We start from the raw sequence: 26,152 nt of genomic DNA, 5'->3' as shown, positions 1-26,152 counted from the left end.
CATTTACATGGTTATATACTTACTTACTTTCTTACTTATCTAGCTATTTCCATTTTCATTAAGATTTCTAATCTCTTATTCTGATCTCATCTTGCTTCCAATTCACATATTCTAAATTTCAGTTCGTTTGTTCTCGCTTAACTTGATAAATCTATCACTCAGAGACTCATCTAGACATGACATGGATAATTCTTTTATTTCATTGCTAATTACTCACTCGCCTAGGTATATATTCTATAGTCTTATACGTATGATTTTTATAATAGTTTTCTAGATACCTAATCTAATGTAACTTTTGAGAGTCGCTTCGCTGCGCCCTTTCAGAGTTGGAGAAGCGATGATCAAACTATAGGTAGTATCATAGTAACTGACGTCTTTCGATGCTCGCTTGTTATAGCCTAGCCTTGATTAGACGAACTCTTATCAATCATCAAAATTATTACATATCTTCTTCATTCCCGTGTAAAAAATAAAATAAAAAAGCCAAGTCTTCATCTGTATGAATATAGGAAGATAAATGTCCTTAATTTCGCACTGAAAGAGAAATAGGTATATATAATTGATTCTAATCTCCATCATAATTCACATCCCCTCCTAATCCTCCTCACTCTCTTCCCCAAAAATCGCCTTGAAAACCGCATCTTCCGGTCTTTCACTTTCCAACACTTCATTTCTCTCCGCATTAATCGCCATCTGGTCATTCTCCTTCCCAACCTGTGAATTCACCAAATCGATATTATCATGTATATCTTCCCTCTTAATCTCCTCTCCAAACCCTACATTCCCAGCCTCCCTCACCATCCTCTCCACCTCTCTCCTGCCTACCAAATCCGGAGGGACTTCTCGTCCCATGCCCATCCCACGCTCTTCATCTGCAGACGGCTGTACATGTTTCGGGGGCTGCACATTAAACCTCTTACACAGTAATCTCGTCGGGAACCAATCTTTTCTCTCTCTCGTCATCGGACCATACATTCCCATTCTCGCCGCCTGTTCCGCTGGATCTTCTTTTATCTCCGGTTTACTCAGGAGCTCTTTCACCGAACCATCTTGTCCTGGTAATATCGTACTTGAAGATGAGCTTGTGAATCGTGTGGCCATTAATCCCGTCATTGGTTTGAAGATTTTCGCGCAATTAGCGAATTCTTTGAGTTCCTTTAGCCAATCTTCTTTACTGGTTAACATACTCCTTTCCGGCAAGGTTAATACGATGCCAGCTTGATGTTCGAGGTAAGCACGGTAACGAATGCGTTTTGGTTCGTCTTCGCCATAGACGCTTGCGCAACGCAAGAGTGCTGCATCGGCGGTATATTTATCGATTTTAGGGATTTGAGAAAGGAGTTCTTGCTGTCTTTGTTCGGGGGTCATAGCATAGCCTTCCGGAATTTCGCCTAGGGCTTGGGGTAGATTAGATTTGCCAGAAGCGGCGGCTAATCGATCACGAGCAGAACTGGAAAGGAAATCGAATACGGATTTCCCAGGCAGAGCAGCTTCTCCTAGGATAGAAGCTCGAGATTTAGGGTCTAGTTTGGATGCCTTTGCTGCGTCCGAGGTGGATAGATATTGTGGTTGCGTAGATTCGGATTTGGATTGTTTGGCTGATTTCCATCCTTCAGGGATTGTGGGCGGTGGATATTTGGAAAGCGTTTCGGACATTGATGATGTAGTCAAATCGTTACTCAAAATAAATCCGTCTAGAGGTAAGCGACCATCATGACATTTCCGCAGCCCAGCTGCTGCCTTTGCCATAGCGGTCTTTTTCGATATAAAGACCGGTTTGGATTTTAACAATGAATTGGCAGCTGGTGTTAATGGTTTCTTCTTCTTCTTATCTCCTCCTATTACTCGATTATAGGATATTCGTGGACCAATTTCGTAAGGGTCTTCGTCATCCGAACCGGTATCATTTAAGATACCAATACCAATTCCACCTCTGACAGGCTTCTTCTTCTTCTTGGCGATTTTGGGTGCTATTGAAAACGACCTATCATCGTCCTCGTCCTCTGACTTATCCTTCTCCGATCCAAGTCCATGTATTGGCGTCAACTTTGTCTCCCCATCAAAACCTAAGCCTTTATGATCATCCTTCCGAAGGAAACTAATCATGCGGGTATTTTCAGGCGCAAAGAGATATGTCGCATCGGCATCCGCTCCAGACCTTTCTATTCCATCTAAACGAGCTTTTCGTCGAACTTTTGGTCCTACTCCCTGTCCTTCTTTCCAACCCATTTTCTTCAATAGCTTCACTCCCATTGTCTCTCCCTCAGTTTTGAAAAGATCAATGAATGCGCCTCTGCGAATTGCATCATCTTGCGTCGAACCAATTCCAGCGAATCCTTCTGCTGTCTGTACTCTTTGAGCTTCTGCGGCATCTGCTAAATCTTCATCATCCATAAAATCTTCTGGTCGTTGTTGGCGTACTTGGGCCGCATCTTTATTTCGATTCGATCGAGAGGAAACAAAAGTCGAAGGTGTCCAGCCTTCTTTCGATCCCACCGTGTTAAAATATCCCGCACTAAAACCACCGGTAAAAGCCCCATGTAATCTTTTCAACCCCCTCTCATCGCGAACTTCCTGTTTCCACACCGGTACATACGATCCATCATCTCGCACATCTGCATCTCGTGGGGGTAATGGGGTTCCGTATACGACGAAGGGTGATTGTTGGGCCTGTAAATCTGCTTCATATGTTGCTCGCGAACGTTTGCCGGACATGGTAGAAATGCAAAGTTAAAAATGGAGAACGAGAACGATTGGGGATTGGGAACAGGTCGAGGCTGCATCCAATTGTTGAATGGTCAGCCTCGTCAAGCTTACTGGGTGCAAACGGACAATTGTAATTGGGTTAATAAACGCGGAGGAATTGATTGATGTGAGGCTATTAATAGTATTTTTCTTGGATTGAAGATGCTTTGAGGATGCTTTGATTACGTAAATAATTCAGCATTCAGTCGTCTTAGGCAGTCTCACGCATTGAATGGAAATCAATCCATTTTCCGGTTGATTTCTTGGGGGAAATTATCTCTACATGGCAATGGTAAGATGTCAGTCTTGGGTGATAATCTGGAGAACTCGGGGGAGGAGCACTCGTAACATAAAGAGACATGACGACTGGCCTTGGATTCACGTGCTGGAGGAAGAGGGGTACAAGGATTGCATTGGACGTTACTTGGTTTAATCACCAATCGTACCAGAAATTCGATAGTTTCGGGCCAGCTTCGTCGTGGTCTAGAGTGTTGTGGTGGTGACGGAGCGACTGGGGGTTTGAGATGGATGGGATGGGATGGGATGGGATGGGATGTGATGTGATATGATATGATATAAATATCTAACCTAGGTGATCTTCCTGGTTCCATTACCTTTATGATACAGGAGAGTCATTACATTACCCAGGCCCTAGCTCGGATGTAGAAGGATGAGGACGTATCAATGTTTACTGATAGTGAAGATAACAAACAAGGTTATGGTTCTAACGGAAAGCCATCTGAGCGTTCAAGACTCAACCGCCGGTGTACCTCGATATCCAATGAATCTGCTTTCGTGTCTAGAACGTGAACCTGGTACCTTGAGTGTATGAGTGAGGATGAGGACGAGTGAGGATGAGTGAGGATGAGGATAAAGACGAAGATGAAGAGAGAAAAGTCAATGGATGCAAGAAGAGCAGTAGGTAAGAATGTATGGAGGATGGAGGATGGGGTATGGGGTATGGGGTATGAATGATGATGATGATAATGTATATAGATGATAATGTATATAGATGATAATGTATATAGATGATAATGTATACTTACGAATGATGAATAGATATGGCTAATCATGGATATATATATAAACAAAATAAATATAAGTTATATGAATAATAATAAATGTATATAAATGATAGCTACCCCCCTACTTGGGAATTCTCACAGCCATATTCATCAGCCTTACCAATAATACACATCACCTCGGTGGGCGGCACATGTATTAAATTTTACTGCATTTACTACCAAGTATCTAATCTTACTCAGGTGACTGACTACTCCTAGGTAGGTAGGTAGGTATCACTCGTAAGCAGGTAGGCAGATATTTATTATTATTATTATTTGACTTCACTTCATTTACCCAATCATTTAATTCCTCATTCACTCACTTTACTCATCCTTAACTTACTTTACTCACTCTTCACTTACTCTTCACTCACTCTTCACTCACTCTTCACTCACTCTTCACTCACTCTTCACTCACTCTTCACTCACTCTTCACTCACTCTTCACTCACTCTTCACTCACTCAATCACTGAATTTATCCTTCAGACCCGTCATTCACCCGATCTTCCTCTTTTTAACTTTGGCCTTGATCCATTTCTCTTTCCTTTTTGCCTTTTCCCTTTTCCCTTTTCCCTTTTGCATTCATTTTGCATTGTGCATTTTTCCCGATCCCTTCATTGGACTCGATTGGGCCAAAAAGTGTGTAATTGATATCCGCTTGTAGATGTATGGGAATAAATAATAAACTTCCCTCAATTTGCACATCCGACACGACAGACACGGGGAGGAATCTTGAAGCTTGCATATGCATTCATCAGAAGCGCCTCCACACAACTACCTACCCTACCTAATAAACTGAACTGACGGACGGACTGATTGACTGACTGATACCCAACCTAAAACCTTGGAGTCTTATTATTATTGTTACTATTGTCGTTCCTCTCCCATTCACCCACTCCACTGCCCACATCTTGTCATAACAAAACAATCAATACAACTCACCCCCCCCCAACCTTGATATTACTTTGCTCCACGACTCTACCATCACTACCACCACCACCACCACAACAACAACATCTGGATTATTTTTCACAAGGGAATGGATCACCATCAACCAGTTTATTAATCAGACAGAAATCAGACAGAAATCAGACAGGAATCAGAAAGAAATCAAAAAAGAAATCTTTCATCATCTAATTTAACGTGACGTTGCCCACCTAGTACGTACCAAGTAATATTGACTAGGGTCCCGCGTTGGTCTCTGCAGCTGGCTGGCTCCCTGTTCTTTCGGTTGCTTAATTCCTCCATGGCGACAACAACTTCCGTCTCGCCCGCTACTCTGGAGCGAAATCCCTCACGACGAGGGTATAACAATTCAATTCCCCATCGTTCCCAATCAACGAGAGTTAAAAGTACCACCACCGATTCACCACAACGATCACATTCACATTCACATCACCATCGACCGTCATCATCACGACATGCGGCTATAGAAGAGTCAATACCCCAGGCCAATTATGAGACTGCAAACGTCGCGCAACAATCAAGAAAAACTTCAAGCAGAGACGCTTCAGCTCCGTCGAGACACGAATCTACGAGAAGCGCAACAAGTAATCATCCATCAACTCATCACAGTCGACATTCAAACGATATGGCCACGGCTGCAGCAAACGGCGGAGGCCCAGCCCCGTGGTGACACCACAAGAATCCAGACATGCTGCACACAAGGGAAAATCGAGAACTACGATACCAGCACAATCCGGAAATTGGATTTTGGGCAAGACGATTGGTCAGGGTAGTATGGGTAAAGTGAAGCTGGCAAGGAGGGCGGAAGGAGGTGAGCAGGTAATTATCCTTCATTCCGCCGTACAGATTTCAGTCATGTCTAATCAGTGTCGATAGGTTGCGGTCAAAATTGTTCCACGGGGATCCACAGATGATAATCACAACCAAAGTCGAGCTGATAGAGAGAGAGCCGATCATTCGAAAGAAGTTCGCACCGCCCGTGAAGCGGCTATCGTCACTCTCTTGGATCACCCATATATCTGCGGCATGAGGGATGTTGTGCGTACGACTTATCATTGGTATATGCTATTTGAATATGTGAATGGAGGACAGATGCTTGACTACATCATCTCTCATGGAAGATTGAAGGAAAAGCAAGCTAGGAAATTCAGCAGGCAAATCGCCAGCGCCTTGGACTATTGTCATCGAAATAGCATTGTTCACAGAGATCTGAAGATTGAGAACATCCTCATTAGCAAGACGGGCGATATCAAGATTATTGATTTCGGCTTGAGTAATTTGTTTGCACCACGAAATCACCTCAAGACTTTCTGCGGCAGTCTTTATTTCGCGGCTCCAGAGTTATTGCAGGCAAAGGCATATACCGGACCCGAGGTGGATGTTTGGAGTTTTGGTATCGTACTTTATGTTCTGGTCTGCGGCAAGGTTCCTTTCGACGACCAGAGTATGCCGGCATTGCATGCAAAGATCAAGAGAGGAATTGTAGATTATCCAAATTGGCTGACTCCTGGTAAGTTCTTTTCATCTTCCAGATCAAGATGGTACTAACGGGAGGCAGAATGTAAACATCTTATATCAAGGATGCTGGTCACTGATCCAAAGCAACGTGCAACACTACAGGAAATCATGAGCCATCAGTGGATGATAAAACAATACGGTGGTCCACCTGAAAATTATCTGCCAGTTCGAGATCCCTTGACACTTCCTCTGGATGACGATATCATCAACAGTATGACCGGCTTTGACTTTGGCCCACCAGAACTCATTAAACAACAGTTGACTGATGTCATCAAGTCTTCAGAATACGGTCATGCCGTGCGTCTGGCAATGCAGGAACGAGAAAATTCTGGTCCTCCTCGCGACTCGGAGAGAAAGAGAGGTGTATTCGATTTTTACAAAAGAAGAAATTCTACTACGAGTCGAGATACCTTGACTGCACCAAGTTCAGAGCTTCTTCAACTCGGCAACGACCCTGTGAATGCCTATCACCCTCTTATCTCTGTGTACTACCTCGTTAAAGAGAAACGCGAGCGTGATGCACTCGAATCTAGCCCAGGCGCAACTTCAATGCCACGGATGCCAGGTGAAGCGCCACTACAAATGGCCGAAATTTCGGCTCCCAAGCCAGCTTATACGAATGCAACGGCCTATGAGATGCCTGGTGAAAAAGCTACCGGAGGTCGGTCACGCCCGCGTGCCCGCACTCATGGTGAGGATGAAGTGACGGAAGGGATGAAGAATGTCAAACTTGGTGGCTCTACTGCCCCTCCATCACCTGCAATCGTGGAACCCGTAGAGCAATCGGCTAGGAAAGAAAGTACTGCTGCTGGTATTCTGAGAAGGTTCAGTACACGACGCCGCAAGGAGCCTCCGCCATCCGAAAAAACCGGCAATCATCTCACTGTCGGGCCTTCAAATGAGCCATCAACACTTAGAAAGAGTTTCAGTGTGCGCCGGCACCGAGATCGGGATGGAGATGGACATCTTCGCCCAAGTGGAAGTGAGCGCCAACATAGTGATCTTCTCACTCCACGATCCGCTGAAAATTCTGGAAGTTCTAAATTAGGTCGATCGACGAGCGTTAATTCCGCAGAATATAGACGACGAGAAAATCGACGAGGAGCCGGGTCAGGAGCAGGAGTTGCTGCTTCGGAAGCAATGCCACCACGAGTTACTTACAAAGATCCGCCTCCAACTAGTGGTTCCGATCACTCAACGATGAATGAGAAACCCCCCGCGAGAGCGAAAGAGCTGGTCTCAATCCTAGAGCCGCGACTATGAGAGCCAAATCGCTGGGCCACGCAAGAAGAGAAAGCATACAAGCTCGACGAGCTCGAAGGGAGGAAGCTAGAGAAGCAAATGTCCCCGAGGAGACAGATGTTGAAATGGGCGACAATAGTGGTCTATCCACCGAACGAGTCGACAATGCAGAGAACGTCAAACCCGTATTTCTCAAAGGGCTGTTCAGCGTATCTACCACATCAACCAAACCGGTTCAAGCCATTCGCATGGACATCATCAGAGTATTGAGGCTCCTCGGGGTGGAATATACAGAAATACGAGGCGGTTTCAGTTGTCGGCACATCCCTAGTATTGATCTAAAGAAGGTTGTCGATGTACCTCCTAGCAGTCATGGAAATCACACTCCTGGGCACAGAAGAAAGATTAGTTTCGGAGGTTTCATGGGAGGTGGTAATAATGCAGAAAGAGATCGTGAGGATTTCCGGGAAGCAGAAAGATCACCACCAAACTCCAGAACTCCACGTAGAACTCGTGGTCCCGAGAATAGCTACTCAAATTCGGATGCTTCTGATGAGAGTGTTACTAGACACGGTGATTCATCAGCCAGGGCTGTAGGCGAAACTAGCACACATGTTCAGAGTGACCTTGGCGGTAGCATGATTCTTGAGTTCGAGATCTTCATCGTCAAGGTTCCTCTCCTCTCCTTACACGGCATCCAATTCAAGAAGCTTCGTTCGGGGGAACTTGGCAATTTAAGAATATGGCAGATCAAATTCTTCGCGAGCTCCGACTATAGTAATTCTCACGACAGACCTAAACACGAATACGCTAGTCTTATGAATACTGCTATTTGAGTTGTAATACAGAACTTCCAATTAGCTATTCTTTGGTTATTTCACTTGAACAAGAAATGTGGGCGAATGAGCGATTGGAAGAAAGACACACACGCATTACTCTTGAAACGAATTCCTTTTGTTAGCGAAATTGATGAGAAGATGGCATACATCGTCACACATTTTGGGCCATTATGTTCTTTTAATTGGCCACAATTTTCATTTGTTTGTTCCAATGCCCGACAAATGTTTGTGTCGATTTTCCTTGCGGAACCAATTGGTGGTTCATATATGTAGTAATTATGGATAAGAGTTCCTTCTTCTAGGGGAAACAAGAGACGACATTTGAAATTTGGCATTTCCTTAATATTGTGGGGAAGGAATCTTAGGTCGGGATATTTTTATTGTGAAGGAAGGAGATGGGAAGGGGATAAAATGAGTTGGTTAGCTAGGAGGGATGTGTATTTGGGGCTGTGCATGCAGTTTGTTGATTGTGGGAGGAAATGAGGAAAAGAGTCAAAATGAGGATGGAGCTATGGGTAGCTAGGGCAAGAACAAGGATAGATAATTCCGATACTGTACTTCTCAATTTGATTAACTCATAGCAGACTCACTGACTTTGTTTTCCATGGTTGGAGTTTCCTTTTTTTGGTTTGGGTTTTGGGTTTTTGACTTCTTCTTCTGTCCCATTGCTTTCCTTCTATCTTTCCTGCCTATTGTAGTATGTATATTTGAACGTTCGACGATCTCCCTAAATTATCATCCGTACATCAACCCACATCAACGTATCGCAAAAAAAGACTATGGATACACCTCGTCATAAATCAGGTACAGGGACAAGATCGCCAATACTGCGAACCCCAAAATACTCGGGGTCGTCTGAAAGTACTTGGTCTTTCGGCGAAATCTCGAGTGAGGAGAGTGATTCAACTGGAGAGACGGCTTTCTGGAGAACTCCGAGGGAAACATTAAAGGAAAATGGAGGAACATTAAATAGGCGGAAGACGAAGGTGAGTGTTAAAAGTGACATGGGGCTGAGGATGATTGAGAGATGGAGTAAATTGAAACGCTGGGGAGATTGGAATAGTGCAAATAGATGGATGATGAGAGTGAAATTGAAGTTGAAAAAAAGAGAGAGAAATTTTAGGTATACTATGCGAGCTTCCCCCTTCCACTCCTCCCCTTCTAGATACGACATAAGTATCTGGCCTATCTGCTAACTACTTATTAAAGTACAAGTACCCGTCGTCTGTATCGTCTCTCTGTGTTTATGATAGGCTTCTGCTTTGTATCAATAATTTTCTTATTTTTTTCTCCTTCAACTACTTATACTTCCTCATCATTACCCGACGTCCACACATTAGGTTCATACATCCCCGTCCAACCCTTTCTTTCCTCCTCTTCAACCCCCAAATCAAAAGCACAAAAATTAAAATCCGATCCTATCAAGTGGCTCAAAGAAAACTCTCACAACCGCTATGCTCTCATCGGTCCTTCAAAATCATGGGCCTCCCAAATATCAGAATGGCGATCACCTCGACCCAAAGCCGCGCTTATTTCTCTCGTGCGCAATTCTGAGCTCGAAGGTATGTTGCAATCGATGAGACAGCTCGAAGCTAGATGGAATCATAAATACATGTATCCGTGGGTATTTTTCAATGACGAACCTTTTTCGCGGGAATTTATAGAGAGCACGGGGAATGCAACGAAGGCGGAATGTCGGTATGAGGTTGTGCCGGAGGAGTATTGGACTATGCCGGAGTGGGTGGATGAGGGGAGATTTATGAATAGTTTGGATTATTTGGGGACGATTGGAGTGGGGAAGGGTTGGATGGTTAGCTATCATCATATGTGTAGATGGAATAGTGGGTTCTTTTTTCGGATGAAGGTTTTGGAGGGGGTGGAGTGGTATTGGAGGGTTGAACCTGATGTGAGTTTTTTGGTTTTTTGCGGATGCATTACCATTTTTGTATTTGTTCTTGAACAGTCGAAGGGTGAAACGGAGATCAGACCTATCAGGAAAAAACAACTTTGAGAAAAAGAAACAAAACTAACGAGATTAAAAGGTCCATTTCTTCTGCAATATCAACTACGACATCTTCCGCTTCATGCGTGATAACAATCTCAAATACGGATTCAACATGAACATCCTCGACGACGCCCGCTCATTCCCATCTCTCTGGTCCAAAACCCGTGCCTTCGCAACCGCAAATCCGCATCTTCTTCATCCGGACGCGGATCTAGATTGGTTATTAGATGAAGGCGAATACAATAACTGTCAATTTTTCTCTAATTTCGAGATCGGTTCCCTGGATTTCTGGCGGGGGGAGCATCATAGAAAGTATTTCGAATACTTGGATAAGTCGGGAGGATTCTATTATGAGAGGTGGGGTGATGCGCCGGTGCATACGCTTAGTGTGGGGATGTTTTCGGGGAAGGGGGAGAGTTGGTGGTTTGGGGATGTGGGGTATCAGCATGGGATTAATAGGATGTGTCCTGGGGGGAGGGAGGGAGATTGTGCGTGTGAGGAAACGGGGGTGGATGAGGGGTTTTATAAGTTGGTGCCATTGGAGAGTCCGCAAAGGAAACCAAGGGATACGTGTATTAGGGGGTGGCTTGGGGGGGAGTGGGTGAGAAAAAGGGAGGGGTGGGAGAGGGAATCGGAGGTGGCGGTGGGGGGTGATGGGTTTGGGGGGTATGTTTTGGGGGGAGGGGTGAGAGATGAGGTGAGGGAAGGGTGAAGTGTGAAGTGTGAAGTGTGAGGGGGGAGAGACATGTTTCGGGAATGATAGTATAGGTGAAGAATCAATGAGGAGAGTGTAACGATTACTTTTATTTGCTTTCCTACTCGTACTTTACTTTAATACGTTTCTAATGTATGAGAATGACTAGTATCTTGGTCTTTTGAATTATAAACGAAGATTCTATATGTATTCTTTTTAAGTTGAATAAATTGAAAACTTCGAAGCCTCTATTATATTTATATTTTGTACAAATTTGATTAAAGAAAACGCTTTTGATTTTGAATATTGTAATGTATATATTTATAATATAATATCTAAGTCGATCATATAGTATTTATGAGGACTTTGACTTCTGAAAATGCTATACTTTTAATCAATTTCAAGGAAGTAGAAAAAGAAATGGAAAACTGTAATTGCGATTTGTGCACAAAAAAGAAACAAATATATAGAAAATCAACGACACCAACAAAGGGGAAGGAAAGCGAGAGTTGGATATCAAAAGGTAAGCCTGCGAACATCTAAATTGGTGTATAATGTAACATTGAGTTGGAGGATTTGCAAAGTATGCCATTAATACAGTAAATATAACATAGGTACAAAGATAGAAATATATTTGGAGAAAATATTTTAAAAGAGGAGAAAAGAAAAAAAAGGTAGTCATAATATACCCTCAGAGATAATCAAGGTTAGGGTTAATTATCTTGAAGCTACACATTCTATGGATTTTCATGATTGAGACAACCATAGGCAGTTACACCAGAATGAAAGTTTGAGCGCACTATTCTAGCAAGAAGGGGTAAATGAAGAGTGATCAACATGTATTTGTGCGAGCAGAGGATACTTCCTTCGAGTCTCTCCTTTTGCTCGCACGCATGACTAGGAATTGGTGATGAATATCGTGTGGAGCTAATAAGGATAAGCAATAAAACTGAGTATGCTGTACACGGGAAGTGTATATCTCGCTTCGAGCTCTCTATTTGCTCGCAAGAGCTATGCTTCTTCTCTCTTTCTTCTTTGAAGCTTCAGATATGCACAACAATCCGCAGAGCTCGAGTCGGATCTATGTCTTCGTACATTATTGAACAAATCTCCAACACTCGAACCACAATTCGGCGTGGCTTCCTTCACTTTTATATCCAGATCCTACGGTAGTTGTGAAGTTGTGATGCTGCGGTCTCGTCTGTGCGGCTACTGTTGGTGGTGAAGGCAGAAGCGATAGAAAGATTCTCATTCGGCATCAATATTACTGCCGTTGTTGAGAATAAAGATGTCATTAGTATTATTATTGTTTGTATCTTCCTCAATCTCTAGATGCTTCTAGTCGAACCTATTCATTATTTGGTTTCGACTGTCTTGGAAGACTCAATATCTTTCGAATTCAATACAAGCATTCATGAGTTGTTTCATGTGCATGAAGGGGCTACCAAGGTGATTCCGTCTGCATGATGATCTATTATATTCTGTCTAAAGAGCTAGCCATATATAGGAAGAAGGAATCCTTGTATGTTGGGGCTAGCCCTTTCGCTTAGTGTACTACAGTAGTTTAATAACTTAAATTCATTTGCCTATGTTCATACGGTTCCTACCTTAGAAGAAGAATGTAAAGTCATCCCCTAGGGAATATTTAATATATACGATGATCATTATCTACAGTCATATAATGTCAAATTGGCTGTCAAAATATATTGGTCAAGTGGAAAAAGCTTATACATTATATTGTTCATAAGTCATTTATTGTGGCCAATTATTAGTATAGCGAATATTGCATATCACTATCCAGTTACTTCCATTCGAATCCGCCGCCTCTCACTTTCTGTGATTTCTGTTACTATCAGCCCCTCATCTACCTGTACAGTCCTGCTTTTGATAAAGGCCAATTCAACTCTCTCTTGCTTACTGTATTGACAATCATATTCCAAAACGCCATGAACCAACCCAAGAAGACGATACGTGCAGCCGGAAGTCATCAGCACTGTGCCAGATCACCTAATAAATCTCTCATAGTGTCCTCTATCTTACCCTACTCCCTAGTGAGGTCATTTCCTTTTCGCGCTAAATAAACTGCACGGAGCTGTACTCTCCTCCTTCACAACTACACCTCCAGAATTCTGTACCATTATATTCGTCTCTCGCCCTCTCGCCCTGATCAAATATCCTTATTTACATCAAATATTACATATGGATCTCTCATATCCAAGTAATTATTTATATCCTTTCTTCCTATTACATTTTCTCTTTTCGCTCTCCTTTCGGCTACATAACTTTCCTCATATTCATGTTTCAAAATTCCATCTGGTTTTCCATACCGTCACCATCATTACTTCTTGCCTCCAATCTAGTTTCGTTTTATCACGAACCCCTTTTTCAAATCTCTTGGCTTCAAAAACTTTGCGATTTTCGTACAACTGAAATGCGCAAATGTTCTTTTTAATCCTATACCACGGCAGCTATTCTACACTTCTTCGTTGTACTTGCCACTGGCAAGTTGCCAGTGGCCATAGTAAGAACTCGATATCTTTCTTTAGCGTTTAGATCGGATGGTTGATAATAGCTTGTCGAAAATTTCCCATTCCCCCCTTATTGCAACAGATATCCAGCCAATTGCTGACTGGTGTAAGCGATGTTCAAATGTGAGATTCATTCCTGTTGTTCGATCGAAGCAAGATCCGACAAGTTTTAATTCCAGATCGAAAATCCACTTTAAGACCCGTACATTTTGAACCATTTGTCTCCAAATCGACAACAGAAACGTCCTTGGTTTCCTCGCCATCCTGTAAGAAGTATTCTGTGGCTTGGAAAGATGGGAGTAGGACGAGGCATTCACAAGTTAAGCTTTCAGAAACGCGAAGAGATGATAGTTCTGTAGGTTGGGATACGGGTATCGAGGATTGATAGAGAGCATATGACAGAGTGGAAACTCGGGTAGTGGTGGAGTCACCAAGAGAGACTGTGTGGGACTTGGTATTGGTAGTTCATAGACTAGAGGTGTATAATATGAGAATGGGATGTAGCAAATATGGAATTAGGAGGGAGAGAAAATGAGTAATTAGACGATTTGGAAGTAACAAATGGGGATAGTCATATCGACTTAGTAGGCACGATTTGAAGGGATAAGCTAAACTGTAAATTCAGTACTCCACTTTTGGGCCACCCCTCTTTTGAGCCATCTTATAATATATATATATATAATTTTTAAATTTCAATAATTCAGTAATTACTTAATTATAATATAATCTTTTATAATATCAGTTTTATATATACTATTAAAGTTCACTTTATTAATTTCACAATTACTAATTTCAATTTGAGTTTAATATATAATTTTAATTCTAGAAAACTTCGAATTTGGACTAGTATTAATCTTTTTCTTTTTTTAGATATAATATATTCTAATTTGTACTCTAATTTTTTATTCAATATTTAGTTCTTATAACTTCATAATTCTTAATATTAAATACTTTTTGAATTTTTAAAAAAATTATTAATAAGTATAAGAGTCTATTTCTTTTTCAGATTCTAATATTAATATATATTTTTGTAAATCATTTGCTTTTTATAGCGTTTTCTATTAAATCAAAAATAAATCTATATTTATTAAAATATGAAATTATTATCTAAAATTGAATTCAGACTTTGAATTTCTTTATTACTATTTTCAAATAATAATCTGAACAAAAAAAGTTTAGTATAATTTTGAAACTATAAATCTAAAGTTTTTTATTTTAAAGTAATATTATTCAAAGTTAAACTCTTTAATTTTATTTTTTAATAATATATAAGAAAATTCATTTTGTTTATAAATATAGAATTAAATAACAAACCTAATTTATTAAGCTTATACTAGTATTTATATTTTAAAGAAAAGAATATTAATAAATTAAGAGATTATAATATATATAATATATATAAAGAAAGAAGTAAAAGGTATATATTATTTTTAAAGTATTTAATATAAATTGAGTAATTTTATAGTTTTTATATTTATTCAAAATAAGTAATCTAATCTCTTTTGAATTAAAAAGAGTGATTTGAGGAACAAAGATTTCTTTTAGCTATATTAGATTTGTTTTATTAGTAATTCATCTATTTTCTATAATATAAAACTTCTAATCCTTATATATATTAAGTTTAATAAAAAAGTATTATTATTGAATACTTTTGTTTTTATATATAATGAAAAGTAATAATACTTTTCTTATAATAAAAATGTATTTAATAAAAAAGGTTTAGTTTTTTATATTAAAGTTTTTCTTTTGAATAAAGCATTTTTGAATACTTTCAAATGTCACAATGTGGAATCACGTGGCATATTGGTTCTATCGGATAGGACCGAAATGAGCGCTTACATTGAAGTGTAAGTAAGCTAGGGCCTGATCAAGCTAATTTGTTTATAAAAATTCTATATATCTTTAATTAGAAAGATTCTATATTATAGTTCTTCGAATTATATTTTAATTTTTAATTCGAATTTATTATCTAAATCAATATAATTTTACTGAATTAGGGCAAAGTTACTAAAACCCTATTATTGCCTACCTGCCCTATAATATTATATAGCTTCTTTTTAATAACTATTATTTCATAATGTTTACCCTGTATTTATCTGGCTAGCTTAGGGATATCTTAGAATTTAATATTTTTATATTAAAAAATCTCTAGGTCTAATATTAATATTTTTAGTTAGCATCTGTATATTATATTGAGCTAAAAGAATCTAATTGATTACTCAAATAAGAGATCTTAGAATTACTAATTAAGGAATATATCTAAATTGTTTTATAAAAACAAATTATTATATAGAATGCCTGTTTGTTTGATTATCTTGTTAAGTCTATATTTATTATTTCTATTTATATTAAAACTATAATTTTTAAGACTCCTATAGAATCTACAAATATTCTAATTCTATTGTCTATTAAGATTTAATTAAGCAAAAAGCTATCTAACCCTGTTTTATTTGATGATATTAAGTTCAATTTTGATTATTTTATTAATCAGATTCAGAATAAAATATATATTAATTCTAATTGTTTTATTATTATTTATATCCACTTATTCTATATCACTAAAAGGCTTATTAAAGCTACTATTATTTAAATATGTTTATATAATATACAAGGAGAATTCATTTGTTTAAAGGATTATCCCAATTTGTTAGATATTCTGAAATAAGCTTATGGAAATATAAATAAGACTATAGAAGCTCGAAAATAATTAATATATTTATAACAAAAGAATTAATTATTCCATATGTTTTATATCGAATTTCAATAATTAACATTAAAAACAGAAATAACTGATAATAATATAATATTAATTATCCTATTGGAATAAGGTTTATCCAATGAGTTAGTAGATCAGATTATTACTACTAAATTGCTAATATATAGTGCTAATGTGTATACTACATTTTACTAAAAGCTAGAGAATTGTTGTAGATATCTAAAGTACGGCTAACTAACTACTACTCTGTCTCAACCTGTTTGCATTTCTACTCTTATTCCAATCTATATTAATAAAATGACTTCCTTGTCCGCTCTCGCTAGAGATCTAATGGATCTCAATTTTTAATAACAAATTGCTAATAGTGGTTTATTACAAAAAGAGCATGGTGAATATTATTACTATGGCTTTACTGATTATTTAATCCGTAACTATCCGTATTCTAATATTTATCTTATTTAGTTTCAAGTTATTATTATTATAATTAATTCTATTAGAAATAGTTCTATATTAAATAACCCTCCTAGAAAGCAGTATCCTATATATTCTCTTTTTTGCTCTTCTTCCCGCTTGTTAATTAGCTTTATTGAATTAGGAAACAGAACAAATCTAGTTTAAATCATAATCAAACCGATTTCCTACATACTCTTAATTTGTTTATTACTATTATTTATGGCCTTTCGTTAGAAAATAAATTAAATAATTATGCGGATCTTATAATCCTATCTATTAATTTACTTATAGAGAAAAAGAATCTTTTTATTTATATTATAATCAATAATAAATATAAAAGAATTGTTTTTACAAATCAAAACTAAATATCTTCCTAGAAAATACCTATATATCAACTATCTACTACATTCGAAGTTATAGAATTTAATAGAAATATTTTATCTAATAATCAAATTATTTCCTATATTTATATAGAATTTAGAATCAATAATTATATTAAGAAGAAAATTATTTTATATATAACCAAATTAGTTCACTATTTTATAATACTAAGAATAGCCTAATTCAAAAAATATAATCCTTATATCGATTTTATAATAAACTTGTTTTAATTTAATAATCTGTTTTGCTATGAATTCTATAATACTTTATTTTGTCCCTTTTATATAAAAGCTTTACCTAATATTCCCTCAAAAGCTTAATCTATATACCTACCTATCTATCCTAAGAGATTAGAGAATAAAAATATAACTATTATTTTCCTAAAAGTCTACTTAGTATATACCTATTGGAAATACAAAATATTCCAGATATTAATAAAATAAATTAATAATATTCTGAGTTAGAAAAAGAAAGAGTTTAATTTTTAAGATTTATTATCTAAATTCCAAAACTAAAAAAACATTTTTTTCTTTAAGAATATGGAAAAGCTATTTTCTTATTAACTATATAATTATAAGATCTATTTTAAGAAAGAAATTATTCTATTATTTAATATTTTATATTTTATATTCTATATTAAATTGAAAGTTCTGAAATAATGGCTAAAGGAAAATCTTAAGAAAGGATTTATTTGATTAAGTTCTTTTTTTATTATATCATTTATTCTATTTGTTAAAAAAGTTGATAAAGATTTCTGGTTTTGTGTAAACTATTAAATATTGAATAATCTATTTATTAAAAACTAATATCCCTTATTATTAATAAAAGAATTTCTGAATAATCTAAAAGAAATAAAATATTTCAATAAGATTAATATCATTTCTGTTTTTAATAATATAAAAATAAAAAAAGAACAAAAATATCTAACTACATTCTATATCCAATTTAGTTTATTCGAATCTCTAATTATATTATTCAGATTAATAAGAATACTCATAATCTTTTAGAAATATATTAATAATTCTCTATAGGGATACTTAAATATATTCTATATTACTTACCTAAATAATATCCTAATATATAATTGAATCCAAAAGAAATATATTTACTACATTTAGAAAATCCTATAAGTACTAAAAGAAGTTAGTTTATTTACTAAATTCAAAAAATACAAATTCCTGAAATCTAAAACCAAATTCTTAGATTTTATTATAAAAAAAAATAATATTCAAATAGATTTAGAAAAAATCTAAATAATTATAAATTAAAAACCCTTTATTATTATAATTGATATATAAATATTTATTAGATTTATAAACTTTTATTAATAATTCATTAGAAATTTTTTGAAGATAATTAATTCGATGGTGAATTTGATTAAAAAAAATATTTTGTTTCTATAAAGCTTTATTTACTAAAACACATTCAATTAATTAAAAAGAGTATTTACCAAAACCTTTATTCTAACTATTTTTGATTAGAAAAAGGAAATAATTCTAGAGACCAATATCTTTGATTATATATTTACTAAAGTATTCTCTCAATATAATAATAAAAGAGTTTTGTAACCTATTACGTTTTTCTCAAAAAAACATTTAATAACTAAATATAATTATGAGATTTATAATAAAGAATTGCTAACTATTATTTACTATTTTGAAGAATAGTATTCCAAATTAAAAAACACTTTATTATTAATTCAAATAATTATTGATTATAGGAATTTGGAATATTTTATTATAATAAAATTATTAAATTGTTATCAAATCCATTAATCCGAATTTCTATTCTGATTTAATTTCTAAATTATTTATTACCCCAAAAAGCTAAATGCCAAATCTGATATATTAATTAGAAGGTTAAAAGATTTCCTTAAGAAAGGAAATAAATATTTTCTATATCAAAGTTGTATCATTCTGAAATGAGAAAATCTAAACTCTGATTTATTCCCTATTACTATTATTCCGATTGAATCTAAGATTATCAAGAAAGTATAATTTGCTATAATCATCTATAGCTAGAGAAACCTTAAATCTATTAATATTATTAATTATTTATATTTTAATATTAGAATAATTTTACTAAAAAATAGTAAAGTTATAGAATTTATAATTTTATTTATTGTATTTACATTTAATTTTGTAATATTACTAAAAAACTTAAAGATTCTCTTAGATCTTCTTATTAATCTATTTATTTTATTCCACAAAAACTATTAAACTAATTCTATATTCAAATCTATTCTAAAATCTCTATAAAAAGAATCCTCAAAATATTCGAAAATTATTCTTATTGAATATATTAAAAACAATAATTTATTATATTATTAAGGGAAATTATATATTTCTAATTATAATCCTCTAAAAACTTATTTATTCTACTTATACTATAAATCTCCTATTATTAGTTATTTATATTATATTCGAATTTTTGAATTATTATTCCGAGATTATTATTAATTTAGATATTATAATTATATTATATAATAGATTCGCAATTATTATAATTATTATTATATTATTCCGAATTGTAAAGATTAGGAAAAAGTTCTTTATTTATTTTCGATTTTATAAAGAGTTTAATAAGATATTTTGATAGATTTTATTATGTATCTATCTAAAAATACTAGTTTTAATATTATTATGGTAATAATCAATTGACTAACAAAAATGAAATATTTTTTATTCTATTATAATATTTATAACTTTAAAAAGGTTATTTACTTATTCTAAAAGAATATTTAAAAGCTTTATAATTTGTTTTTAATAATTATATTAGATTATAGAGTTTAATTCATATTCGAATTCTAGAAGTATATCTATAAACATTTAGACGTTATTATTAAGCTATTAATTATTTATTATCCCAAGACTAATAAATAGATTAAAAAAGCTAATGTGATATTAGAGTAATACCTCTGGTTGTATATAATCTACCTGCAAGATAATTAGGTAGAATAACTCCCATTTGCTGAATTCTCTATTAACAATGCCTGATCCAAAAACACCTAAATGACCCTATTCTTTTTTAATTATGGATTCTATTCTTATTTAAGGTTTGAGTTTATACCATCTCAGAATATTTGTTTTACTATAAGAGATACTAAAGAGTTTGTTACTAAGATAGAAGCTATTTCCTTATATCTACAAACCAAATTGATTATTAATTAAACCTAATACTCAAAAAATATCAATACCTATCATTCCCCTACCTATAAATATCTATTTAATAATTTAGTTTAATTAAATATTAAAAATATTAAGATTTTATATCTATAGAAAAAACTTAATTAAAAAAATCTTAATCTTTTCAAAATCCTGAATTCGATAGGTCCCTATATTTATAAATTAGAACTTTCTATTTTGATAAAAATTCACCCTATTTTTTATATTAATCTATTATATCCCATATATAACAATTCTGTTTTTGAATAATATAACCTATTACTACTACCTATCGAAATCAATGACTTAGAATAATTCAAAGCTACCAAAATTCTGAACTCCTATTGAAAAAAAAGAGATTATAAAGAACCTTATCTGAAATATATTATTCGCTAGATTAACTACAAAATGTTAATTAAAGAACCTATAAGTTATCTAAAGAATATACAAAAACTGATTCACAATTTTCATCAAAGATACCCTAATAAACCAAAACCCACTTAACCAAATATCACCCATTTATAAATAACTAAATTATAATACCCTTACCTCAACAAAACTCAACTCTTAAAAAAAGAATAATATTATAATATAAAATCACATAGCATATTAATTCTATCAAATAGAACCAAAATAAGCACTTATACTAAAACACAAATAAGCTAAAGCCCAATCAAACTAGCTCACTTATAAAAATTCTATATATCTTTAATTAAAAAGATCCTATATTATAACTCTTCGAACTACATTTTAATCTTCAATTTGAATCTATTATCTGAATTAATATAATTTTGCTGAATTAGGGCAAAGTTATTAGAACTCTATTATTACCTGTCTGCCCCGTGATATCAAGTATTATTTTACTTAAACCCTAGCTTTCTATAATACTAGCTTTATTCATATTCTATTTGTTTTTTAATTTAATATAAATAATAATTAATAAATTCAAATTTTCAAAGAATTTACTAATAATTTGAATAATAATACTTGAAATATATTGATTATTAATTCCGATTTTTTTTTATTTGAATTTCAGAATTTCTAAATACAAAGTTATATATTTATTGTTTTCTAAATATAAATTTACTTTTTTTCATTTTGAAAAGGATTTTGTTAATTTCTTATATGAAATTAATATATGAAATTAATACTTAAATTTTTTTAAATTAATATTTATTTTACTAATATTTATTTTTATCTCGAGACTATCTTTTATATATTTTAAATATTATTTTAATACAAAAATAATCTTTTATATAATTTTGAAAAATAGTATAAAGTATTCTATAATTCAAATCAGCTTTTCAAATAATTATACTTTCTATTATAATACTAAATGCTATAGCAATATTATATTTGATATAATTATTCTTTATAATATGATTAATAATATATCAAAATTTTGAATCAATTGATTTAGTAATTATTAAATTATCAAAAATTGAAAAAAGATAGTTAATTAAAATAATGAGATTTATGAGGTGGCTTAAAAGAGGGGTGGCCCAAAAGTAGGGTACTGAACTTAGAGATTGTATTGTAAATTTAGTGTCAACAAGAAAACTGGAAAATCAGGATGATGGTGGGTGAAGGAAAAAATTGATTGTTGAAAAGATGGGGAATCTGTAGAAGATTATTTCATTATAAGCGGGAATGGGGAGGGCAAAGGTGCATTGTGTGGAACGGGAAGTATCCTGATGAGGGGTGAAGTCGAATAGTGAGGGAGAACTGGTGTTTTTATGGGGCCATTTCAAAGATACCAAGCTTGTATGTACATTTTATGAGAGAGTGTGAATTTTGTGTAGTAAAGTAATGAGGATTAGAGTGTCAGTATCTATTTTGTCAATGTCCTGATTGATGTCTACATCCGATTTCTTAGTGTGGGTGTGTTGTTAGATTGGAGGATATATTGGATTAGTTGTGTGAACCTCCAAATACGTAGTTAAACTACATACATCTTGAATTGAAACTATCCTTTGATGAGATTTGAAATGGTGTACCAAATATTGACTACATCTTTCCTTTCATTTCCATCCTTATCTCATCCTCACCCCCTTCCCTATGGACAATATCGACCTATGTCTGAATTCGTGATATTACCAATCTTCGACTCATTTTTCAAATAGCCATCCACCACAATCTCCAGCAAAAAAATATCTCCAACTTAGACTGAGGTATAATGCGGGATAGAAGGGTAGTATAGAGTAGTTTACCCACAGTAAACCATTGAAGTTTTTCGCTTAAATCTCTTGATATAGAACCGCTCACATGCGCTCGAATACAAATGATATATGTCAAATTTGTATTGGAGATTGTTATACCAGAGTCTTCTTCATCTTGTCGTTCTTTCAAGCTCCCAATCAATTCGCGGTGACAATTACCTTCGTTCCCAGCATTATCTTGACACCTTGTTTCAAAATCTTTCGATAAAATGCGCAAATCCTCAGAGGTGAGCATCTACAAGATGTGCATGGTAGAGACAATGTTGAATTATTGATAATCATCGATAACTTTACGACATTCATTTCCCATGTTCCTTCTACCAAAGTCCTCGGAACTGAATCGTGTAAGCTGAAACATTTTATTTTCAATTTTGTTTTTGCAAAGTGCTGCGTAGTGGCAGTATTCGTCAGCTTGTCGTTTAAATTTCTCAAGTAAAAGATCTTGATCTGAGATATCAAGTGGAATTAAAATAGTCGAGCAAGAGAGTTTGAAAATGAGCTAAGGATAGATTCGTTGGTTTCCTAATAACATTATAGTGGTCAATTAAAAGCTTGAATACATACCTTCGTGAAGTAGACTGAACCACAGTATTACATAATCAAATATCTTTATAACCAGATCATTTTTAGAATTGCAAAATTATAAAACACCTTTTGATTAATTAAAAATTATGTATAAAAAGTTTAATCAATTGAAAACTGGGTTTTCCGACAACACAAAAAGAAATAGACATACAAAAATATTAAACCTCAATTATTCTAATAGAACAAAGAAAAATAAATTCATTAAATTATTGAAAATCGATATACAACCTTGAATAATCTAATACAACAATAGAAAAAGCAATAATTCAATTGAATCAGTTGAGGGGTATCAGAATGTATATTTAGATTTAGGCTAAGCTCTTTAATAGTAATAGAATCAATAATTGGAAGCCTAAAAAAGAGTTTGATGCCACATTTGAAGGCATGAAGTATTAATGCCTAAAGCATATATTACTAAGACATTTTTCTGAATTAGAATCTAAATTAGAATTTGAATTGTAAATTTAAATAAGAAATCTAATACCGAAGAATTGAAATATGAAATCTAATAAATAAAAACCCAAATAACAAATCCAAAATGTAAATTCAAGTAATAAATCCAAGCACCTAATAAATCCAAATGATAAGTCCAGAAATAATAATAATAATAATAATAAAATGGGGTTAGAATTACTACCTATATATTTTTCGACCAATACAGTAAAAACTTACTGAATTAGAAGAGGATATTATTATATGATATATAATTGATATGAATAATAGAGGATTTAGCTCTAAAGTTAAGGGGATGAAAAATATAACAGATTGGATTCTAAATTCTTAAAATATAAAACAAATTGAAAAGCTCTAAGCTTATCGATTTATAAAATATTGTATAAAGCTAAGAATATATTTTAAATATATTTATAACTTTTAAAAAGCTTTTTATAAAGATCCTATATTTATTTAAGATTGGTTTCGATTTATATTGAATATATAAACAAAATTTGATATTCTAAATTGTAATTTATAGAATTTTGATAAAATAGGCTTTATAATAGGAATAGTAAGTATTAATATAATTATTATTAATATTAAGAAATATAATAGAAATAAAGCTATATAACTAGGTAATTAAGAATAAGCTATAGTAATTATATATAGTAATAATAAAAAGGATATTATACCTTTATTTCTAATAATTTTAAAAATAAATATATCTTTTTAATTGATATATAGAAATCAATTTTTTTATAAATTAGATTATTAAATCTATAAGTAATAAGTAAACAAACAATAAAACAAATTTAGAATAATTAAAATACTTTAATAAATATATGAGAAATCAAATTAAAAGTAAATATAGAATATTAATATTGAATAGATATAAGAGTTATAAATTAATAATATTCTAGAATTATTATAAAAAGAATAATATTAAATATATATATTTATTAAATATATATATTTATTATTATATTTAAGTTATTTAATCTAGTCTTTTGATATTGAATATTTTAATATCTTAAAATAAGAGTATAATATATAAATTGAGAGATTTATAAGAATATATATTAATTATATTTTAAAAATCAAATTCTTTATAGTTTTTAAAGTTGTATATTAATAATTAATTATAAATTAGAATATGAAATCAGAATTTCAAGAAACCCTGTAGTAGCAGAATCCATGGTTAACAAAATAATCCTTTCATAATTACCATAAATTCTACAATACCTTCATTATATATTGAATAAATCGTTTTTAAAATATTAATATAATTAATCTAAATCTCTATACCTTACAAGATTTATTCTAATCAATAAGATCTTAATAAAATTCTTGAATTTGAAAAACTTTTAAGTTTTAGTCTAAAACAATCATTTTCAAATCAAAATATCTATATATATTCAAATTAGATTGTTCTCTTATTTATTCAATACATTCTGTATTATATAATACAATAATAAAACTTTTGATTAAAGAATAAATTGAAAATGAATAACAAATAATAAGAATACTCCCCTTTAAACTTTCGGTTAATACTTTCTATTCACCCTTTAGCTCCTATACTTACTCCCCTTCTCTTTCTAACTCTTATACTCACACCTCTTTATTCACTTTGTTTTCAACCCTAATCTTCAAAAGCAATAAGGCTATATAGGATCCTTATTTTCTTTTTTCCTATTGAAATTCAATAATAAACAAGTCACAAAAAGAATCAATTTAATTTGTTAATAACAAAAAGCTCTATTCATTATTAACAAATATATATATTAATATTGTAATGTATAAAATAGAAATTTGTATGGGGGTTTACATTGAATTTCTTTTTGTCCGGAATCTTAACTTTGTCACCACAGGGAAATAGAATTAGTTTTATTTGATTTTAAAATAATATTTTCTAAATTAAATATTCAAATTTATATATTTACTTCTTCTCTTCCCAATTTAGATTTTTAGATTTCTTAAATATCTTATAATCCTATAAAAGCGTTTTCTCAATTAATATTAATTAAATCTCAAATAACTTATTATTAATTATATTTTTCTATATCTTTATTTGAAATTATATTAGTTTTAATTAAAAATATAAAGAAATTAATATATAAGAATATATTTTTGAATATAAAGATTTATATATTTTGAAAAACAAATAAAATATTAAGCAAATATTAATATATATAAAAAACCCAATTATATCAAAAGATAATATTTATTGAACAAAAAACTATAAATATATTATTTTAATAAAAGAATAATATTTAAATTCAATATAACAAATATCAAAATAAAAAGAATTCTAATAAAAAAGCATTTTCTAATTGATATTACAATAAATATAGAAAAACAGATTATAATATAAGAATCTAATAAATTGATATAATAGATCCTAGATTATGAAATTCTTAATAGCTTTAATTAATTGAATCAATAATTATTAAATAATATAGATTCAAAAGTGTTAATTAAGGTAAAAGTGGTGTATATACTAATATATTATATGTACTAATAAACCACGTTATATATATTAGTGATGTCAGTCGTTGGGAACAATCTATAAATCCGTAATTCGAAAATTTCTATTTCTCA

At 32.9% G+C, this 26,152-nt stretch overlaps 3 protein-coding genes across 3 annotated transcripts; 2 read left to right on the top strand and 1 right to left on the bottom strand.

Annotated features, from left to right (window-relative positions):
* Positions 1–594: 594 nt before the first annotated feature.
* Bfra_006961 (putative duf1604 domain protein) lies at positions 595–2,715 on the bottom strand (the record flags this gene model as incomplete). Its single annotated transcript, XM_037337332.1, has 1 exon — positions 595–2,715. One exon carries the CDS (start codon positions 2,713–2,715, stop codon positions 595–597), a length of 2,121 nt encoding a protein of 706 aa, XP_037186712.1.
* Positions 2,716–5,055: 2,340 nt separating this feature from the next.
* Bfra_006960 (putative serine threonine protein kinase kin1 protein) lies at positions 5,056–8,371 on the top strand (the record flags this gene model as incomplete). Its single annotated transcript, XM_037337331.1, has 5 exons — positions 5,056–5,438; positions 5,462–5,594; positions 5,652–6,285; positions 6,334–7,476; positions 7,503–8,371. 5 exons carry the CDS (start codon positions 5,056–5,058, stop codon positions 8,369–8,371), a joined length of 3,162 nt encoding a protein of 1,053 aa, XP_037186711.1.
* A 782-nt stretch (positions 8,372–9,153) lies between these two features.
* Bfra_006959 (putative glycosyltransferase family 15 protein) lies at positions 9,154–11,091 on the top strand (the record flags this gene model as incomplete). Its single annotated transcript, XM_037337330.1, has 3 exons — positions 9,154–9,497; positions 9,584–10,280; positions 10,417–11,091. The coding sequence occupies 3 exons, from the start codon at positions 9,154–9,156 to the stop codon at positions 11,089–11,091; spliced, it is 1,716 nt and encodes a 571-aa protein (XP_037186710.1).
* Between the last annotated feature and the right edge of the window lie 15,061 nt (positions 11,092–26,152).

This window comes from Botrytis fragariae, assembly GCF_013461495.1.
Source record: "Botrytis fragariae strain BVB16 chromosome Unknown tig00000795, whole genome shotgun sequence".
In the NCBI taxonomy this organism is placed as follows: Eukaryota; Fungi; Ascomycota; class Leotiomycetes; order Helotiales; family Sclerotiniaceae; genus Botrytis; species Botrytis fragariae.
Note: the sequence above shows the minus strand (reverse complement) of the source record. Positions and strands in the feature narration are given on the sequence as shown.